General features: G+C 37.5%; 2 protein-coding genes across 2 annotated transcripts in view; both read right to left on the reverse strand.

The window, feature by feature from the left end:
• Positions 1 to 7,628, reverse strand: part of LOC117936244 (papilin-like) — a gene marked incomplete at its 3' end in the record, with an annotated part of 53,189 nt that overhangs the window by 19,785 nt on the left and 25,776 nt on the right. The gene's annotated exons all lie outside the window — the stretch shown is intronic.
• Positions 178 to 7,387, reverse strand: LOC117935969 (papilin-like). Its single transcript, XM_034858653.1, has 5 exons — positions 7,240 to 7,387; positions 6,579 to 6,706; positions 5,121 to 5,229; positions 3,822 to 3,997; positions 178 to 580 (listed from the first exon to the last, which is right to left on the reverse strand). Exons 1-5 carry the CDS (start codon positions 7,347 to 7,349, stop codon positions 420 to 422), a joined length of 684 nt encoding a protein of 227 aa, XP_034714544.1. The 5' UTR covers positions 7,350 to 7,387; the 3' UTR covers positions 178 to 419.

Here is a 7,628-nt window from a genome sequence, read left to right on the forward strand (position 1 = left end):
GGGGGAGCTCTCTAGAGAAACCTGTAGGGGGGGCTCTGTAGGAAAACCTGTAGGGGGGGCTCTATAGAGAAACCTGTAAGGAGGGCTCTTTAGAGAAAGAAATGAAGAAATGGCCAAAACTGCATAGCACCCCTTTAAAAAACAGAGAAACGGTTCAACAAACATTCCCTTTACTTTAAATTCAGGACACAAGAGTTTACTTGCAAAACGTAATGTGCAAATGTGTCATTTTTTTCTGATTACACTGTTTTTGTGATTACAATTCGACTAATTGCACAGCCTTCATTGCGATTCTGCACAACCTGGTCAGAAATGAATGTTTGGAGGCAAAAGTTCAGTTTTAAATGCAGTCCTCCCAAAAACAGCTTCAACATTTCCCGTCCCGTGCCCGTCCCACAGTTTTTAAACCCTGTGCGGCTTCAGCCTCGCCGTCCCAACCTGCCGTTGTTCTGTGAGTGCCGGGTACAGCTGGCGCAGCAGAAGCTGGAGTAGTACGAGTTGGAGCAAAGTCGAGCGTAAACAATCAGCTCGCAGTTGGCAAGCTCCGGCTGGTCCATGCATTCTGGAGGCACATCATCACCTGCAGCACAGTTGAAAGACATTTCCTCTTTTTAGTGCCCCATAAAATCAGCTCAATACCCAATATAACATGATTGATTCCAGGCTCTTTGGCAAGTACAGATCTCTACTTTCAGGTTATGTTGTTCAATTTTATAGCATTTGGAGAGAAAAATTGAAGTGAATTTGAAATAGTATTGAGTAAAAGTTGACATATTCCAGTCTGTGATCATCGTCAACATACTTTCCTTTCATTTTAGTCTCAATAATTCGTAATTTCTGCTTTTCTAACTCAAACATTAAGTATAATTTCCTAAAAATGAGGTTCATTGACCATAAATTAAAAAAATAACTGTAAAACGTAAGTTAATAAGTTGGTGTTCCATAGTTTCAAACGTCAAAAAAGCGACAAACATTGAAAAAAGGGTCCAAAACGTAAGAAAAGGTTAAAAATATTTATTAAAAAGCGGGGGGTTTTTCCATTTTGATGGGAAGACAACACAAGGGTTAAACAGAAGCTACTCTTCTTGGGGTCTATTATTTCATAGTAATATTACATGAGATAGAATAAGCTAAATACATCCATAACATTCATATTCACAATACATCAAAAGACAACAAAAACATACAAAGTGTTCTGTAAAGTGAATTCCTCATAAATGAACATACGTGAATCACAATTAGTAGGCCTACGTTTACACAAACATTTAATATTCCAATTTATGCCCTAATTCCCAAAAAGATGATATTCCGACTAAGCTGTTTGCGTGGCTAATGAAAGTGAATATTCCACTAATATTTCCGTTTACATGTAGCCGTGCAGAACAAGATTTATTCTAAGGTTTCCAGGGGTGGTGGACTTGTTGGACCGTGCAAACACAGCGTCCCACGTTCATTCCTTCAACTAGCTTCTTGAAAAGGTCAGTGTTGCGATATGTGCACGCAGATCCAAATACCTGTTGATATCCAAGTCTTTGATCCTGTTCAAAAGTAGCTGTGTTTCTCCTTCTTATCGGGTCTGCAGCCTTGCAAACTGTTGGCTGGTTGCTTTGTGGACAGAAACCATAGCAACGCATAGAGCTGACCAAAAAGCCTGCAGTAACAACCCAGATTGAGACTAGAGCCCGACTGATGAAGGATTTTTAAGGCAGATACCAATACAAAGATTTGGTTATTTTAAAATCAAATATTCTCATACTCCAATATATATTTTAAAAAGAAATCCAGAAACACATTACAAAACATAAACAGATTTCCCTAACATTAGTTATTTGTAGTTATTTATGAGTTCTCACTAAAATAATATGTGTTTCGGCAATCTGTCCACAAATAATGCCACTGGGTGAAATCTGAAGCCCTTTCCAACTCTTGCTGGTGCAAATAATGAGGTCCGCCGTCGTCGCACGTTTAATCCTTTATTGTACACATTTTAAGATAAAAGCACATACAAAAAGACCGACTTAAGTGATTAAAAGCCAAGAACGGCAAGATCTAAAAACATTACTCTCACACAGCTGAGGTTGAACAACTGTGTGGCTTCCCAGATCCAGATTTCCCATCCACCTCACCTGTGATTCAATTTATAATCTCTAATTAGAACCCACAAACAGGTGCGCAGGTGACGTAACAAACAACTACCTACACAGACCAACCGCACACACCCACACCAAACCCATACGAAACGCAAATAGCCAAATTGGCCATTACAATATGATAATGATTTGTTTTATTGCCACAACAGCAGAGGAACATTCTAAAGTTCTGATGAATAAAGTGTATGTAAAAATACAAACTTAAGATATGAAACTTAAAGTCCTTTGTTCCAAAACACAATAACAAAAAATATACTCTGTGTTGCCAACAGGGACGATGTAGAGCGTCCTCTTGTGGACAGACTATGTAACACAAACACTCATACCATGGTTAACCGTCTGGTTTTATTTTATGTTTAAAATTTTCATTAATTTGTCATTCTAAATGATGAATATATATTTATATATATATATATATATATATATATATATATATATATATATATATATATATATATATATATATATATATTATGAAAAAACATCTTATGGAAGATGATCTTAATGACTTAATGACTTTAATCTGAGAGATTGGCATGGTGTTTTTTCCGTTAGCTTAATAGCTGGCTTGATTTGCATTGAGGGATGATTTTATGGACAGTTACCCATGCCAATCTCTATGGCCTCTGAAACCCGAATAATGCCAGAATATCCCGCGTCTTAATCGGAAATTACTATATTTGGGGAAATATATTAAGAATATCCAACCAGAATATTCTGTTTTGACTTGTATCAAATTAGAAAAATTGTCATATTTGGAATAATAGTGGAATATTGACGTGCATGTAAACATACGGAGTGTTACACTGTCACACTTTGTTTCTGCTTGTTTGTTCCCCTGCATGGTACAAAACTGACATCTACTAACATCCTGAAAAAATCTGCCTCATCGGTGTGGTGCTTCATCTCTAAATTGTTGCCTATATCTCCCATTTTCTTTCAGTGATTCAAATAGTGGAAGTGAGATTACTGAAATGAAACAATAAAAAAATCTTCCCGGCTTAGGGCTGCTGATTTTAAAATAAGAGGTTAAAGCATTGTTTCTGATAAACCAGAAGCTAAAACTAATTCTTATTGAGATGTTAAAGCCCAAAAGCAACCTCTTTCTGATTGTGTATCACACTCACGAATACAAACAAGGAGAAACTGGGGAGTCTGGTTCAAACAATGACGATTTTTTTTCCAATGGGCACTATGTTTTCGCCCAGCATATTTCCTTGGGTTAGGATGGGAACAAGATCCTGGTTAAAGCTGGCGCCATGGTCCTGCTGCACCCCGGGCTCCACCCTGCTAAGTTCTGCGATGCCAGCTGCGTCCTGCTGAACCCTGCTGCATCCACCTATGCTCTGATGTGGTATGCCACGCTACACCCTGTAACACCCTGCAATGCCCTGCTATGACATGAACTACTATAACTACTATTTGTAGTCAATGTTCCATTATCTTTATTGTGACAACCGGCACTGTCAAACACCGCCTACCAAGAGCCTGGGTCTGTCTGGGGGAATTACCAGAATTGTTGAGGCTTTGTAGGTTAAAGAGTGTGGTCTAGACCCATTCTATCCGTACAGTGTCTCAAGATAACTTTTGTAATGATTTTAAACTATAAATAAAATTGAATTGAATTAAATTGAATGTTGCAAATGTGTGCATAAAACATTTTCTCCTCACCTTGTTGTGTGTCTTTAGAGACTCTAACTTCGGCCGTGGCACTCACAGAGTAGATGCCAGTGTAAGCGTTGCAGGTGTAAGTGCCCTCGTCTGATGGCTTTACGTTATTCAGGATCAGGCTGCCGTCAGAGGACATCAGGATGGTACGCCCGTCTGGACGCACTGGAATGCCATTCCTGTGGTCAAAGAGGAGACAGACAGTTAACGCTTTGTGTCCTTATTTTTACAAAACTTTCTTTTTCTTTTTAAATTATTTGAACTCCACAGCAGACATTAGAACTTATTGCAAGTTTGAGCTTGTGTGTTTAGAGGATTTATGAGTAGGGTTGGGTACCAAAACCCTGTTCCAATATGGAACTGCATCCTACGCAACCAGTAGGAATCGGACCAATTAAAACGCATATTTCGGTTCCTCATGTCGCCTCCACTAAATGTTTTGACTGAAATATTTTTAATATAAAAAAATACCACACTTTCTCTGTAGTCTACCGTTACGTAGCTACCGTAAATGTAGGCTACTTTTAAAATGCCATATTTTCCCTCTGGGCTCTGGTTAGCATACCAACTCAACATTTATTTTGTTACTTGGTAATACTGCAACTCTTATTTATTGTTCAATTATTGTAGTATTGTAAAGTTAATATAGTGTTAAATATAATTTAATTTTCAGTTTAAAAATAAAAACTGTATAAAGGGACTTTCTTTGATGTCATGTTTCAGTTTTTTAGGAATCGGTTTAGGAATCGGATTCGTTTTAAAATCCAAACTATACCCAACCGTAGTTATGAGTTGGAAACTTTGGGAACTTCCAATTCCCTTTTTTCTTTTATTTTGGAAGACAAATATCACCTAAATAACTTTTGAATAAGAAACCCTTTTAGTTTACTAATGTCCTTTCGTTATTTAGTTTGTGTCACTTTTACAATTGTTAAATATAATTGACTTTGAAACTAAACTCCAGAAGTGCAGTTCAGAGGATAACTAGGATAAAAATTAAGCATTATAATGCAATGATTGATTACTTCTTTATTTGAACTGGACACAAACCCCGCAATGCTGTATCTATCAATCAATTAATCAAAATGTATTATATAGTACTTTACAGCAACCAGCAGGTCTCCAAAGTGCTTAGCATCAGAATGAGTAAAACCCCATCATACAATAGAAAGAGCCAACATAGAAAACAGAAATCAGAAAAGGTTACAAAGAAACAAAAGAATGAAATTGTAAAACCACTGCTAAATATTAAAAGCCAGACTTTACCCCCCACTCCACCCCACCCACCCAAATAATGGTTACCTGGACCAGCCAATGTTGACGTTGTCTCCTGACACCACACAGGGGAGTAACGCTGTGCTGCCTTCAGACACCTGGATGTTATTGGGAGCTGTGGTGATCTTTAGGTCAGCTGGATAAGAAAACGACAACAAAATCATTTTAATAATATATAAATAAGGTTGTTTTTTTAGTCTAAATATCCTTACACCCTTATAAACCCACACTGAACTATTCTGAATTATTCTAGGGATAATAATTTAGAATATTTTCAGAACAGAACCCACTGTCTATTCTCATGTCACTTATAAACTGTACACTGCTCTCTGCTGGAGCTTAATAATGAAACTACAACATCGATAAATGAGTACTCATGATCAGTCTCATGTAAAGGACTTGAAAGCAGTACTTGAGTAAAAGCGTAAGTGTCTTACCAGAAAATGACTAAAAGTCACCTTTTAGAGTATTACTTGAGTAAAAGTCTTAAAGTATCTGATATTTACTGTACTTATTTCTTATTTCTGATTTGTTTCTGAAGTAAATTTCTGATATTAAACGTGCTTAAGTCTTAGACGAAGGAGGAAAAGTTTAAAGAAAAACTTTGATCATAAACTTTATTGTAGCATACTTATTGTAAAGCAAATTTTCAGGGTTTTTACACCTTCTTGAAGCTACAGTGCGTAGTTTCTCTACCCCCCATGAGGAATTCTAAGTAATGATAACAACACTGTCTTTACTTAACTTTACCAAAAGCACAGACAAATACTGTACGAATAGTCACGTGTAGAGCAATGCAAGAATGGAATGTGTTACCTGAACATATAACACAAGAAAGCAATAAAAAGATTTAAAAGCTAGTTAAAACACATCTATTGATAAGAGAAGTTGAGTATACAATGAAACATTGGTTGAGGCTTAACCTGGTTAAGGCTGGTTGTTCAACCTAAGGATGTAAGGATGACTGCAATGGTGGAGCTGTGTGTGTGTATTCTGTTACTTTATATGAGTTGTCATGAAATGATAGTGTATGTTTTTTTGTCTTTGTTTATGATGCTGTTATGTGTATTTTATTATTGCATTGCCACATTTTCAAGTGAGTTGTAAGAACCTCAGGAAGAATAGCACCTCCAATGCAGGAGCTAATGAGGATCCCAGATAAACAAACTGTAGGCGCAGCCACATGATACAAGCCTTCCGGGACCACGCACCATGACAGTGTATACATATAAAAAGTGTTATGTCATAAACAGATAATTAGGGAAAATTTGAGTAAAAATATGCATTTCTTTTAGTAAATGTAGTGGCGTAAAAGTAAACAATTCCTGAAATATAAATTACGAAGTAAAGTACAGTTACGCGATAATCCAACTTAAATACAGTAACAAAGTAATTGTACTTGTACTTTTCATTATAACACTGCTCATGATCACGGTCCAAACTGCATGTTGTGTGTTCAGTTTGATGGCAAACCATGGAGCTGACCTTGGACTCTGAGCTGCAGCTGTTTCTGCTCCAGCTGCTGCTGGGTGGAGGCGGTACATGTGTACATGCCGGAGTCTGAAGACTTCACAGAGCCGATGGTCAGAGTGCCGTCTGGCTGTTGGCTATACCTAAAACACAGCAGACAGTCAACCTGAGGCCTTAATTTCACTGTGGACAAGGGGGGCATGCCCCCCCCCCCAAAAAAAAACACACACACAAACACACACACACACACACACACACACACACACACACACACACACACACACACACACACACACACACTTTTCAAAATCCCGTTTGTGTCTTCCCCACTTTCAAATGGTGAACATTTTAGATTATATAAAATGATTCTCTCGAGTCTTGGCTATCAGCCCCTTTATAATCAATGAAGAAAGTAAGGCCTCTTTTTCTTATACATTTTTTTAGTACTATACTTTCAGGCAGATTTTATCATTATGACCAACTTAATTATTCCTGGATTTTGTATCATCATAGTCCCTAAATGTATGTAGAAATGCAGGAACATTTTTTCTGTCAGAGGACCCCCAGACCCCCTGGTTTTGTGTCTCTTTTCTCTGGACTTTGACAATTGCTTAAAAACCCAACCAGATGTTTAGCAGATACTGTGCATCCATTAGCAGAGCAGTGGGATAATTACCTGGAGTCACTGAGGGTGTGTCCATCTTTAGTCCACTGAATGTTGACAGACTGAAGCGCTGAGGAAGGGACGATGGTGCAGGACAGTGTGGCAGTTTGTCCCGCTCGCATTACTAGCAAAGATGAGCTTGACCGCTCAATACTGAACCTAAGAGAAATAACATAACAGGCAGTTAGTGGCTGTTTCATTTCATTACATTACAGCTACACACATGTATTATATATTAAAGAATACAATATTTAAAGATTCTCAGAGTTTGGAATTTTGTGTCTATAATCTTCAGTTTCTTATCTGTATATATATATATATATACACACATATATATATATATATATACACTCACCGGCCACTTTATTAGGTACACCTGTCCAACTGCTCGTTAACACTTA

Source organism: Etheostoma cragini, chromosome 20, assembly GCF_013103735.1.
Source record: "Etheostoma cragini isolate CJK2018 chromosome 20, CSU_Ecrag_1.0, whole genome shotgun sequence".
Taxonomy (NCBI): Eukaryota; Metazoa; Chordata; class Actinopteri; order Perciformes; family Percidae; genus Etheostoma; species Etheostoma cragini.

Bases quoted from the DNA above. Each gene is read 5' to 3' on its own strand.
- LOC117935969 (XM_034858653.1), bottom strand. From the start codon at position 7,349: ATGCGAGCGGGACAAACTGCCACACTGTCCTGCACCATCGTCCCTTCC. The intron at 6,707-7,239 runs GTAATTATCCCA...GCTGTGTTTTAG, and splicing joins CACACCCTCAGTGACTCCAG to GTATAGCCAACAGCCAGACG. The intron at 3,998-5,120 runs GTAACCATTATT...CTTTGACCACAG, and splicing joins GTCAACATTGGCTGGTCCAG to GAATGGCATTCCAGTGCGTC.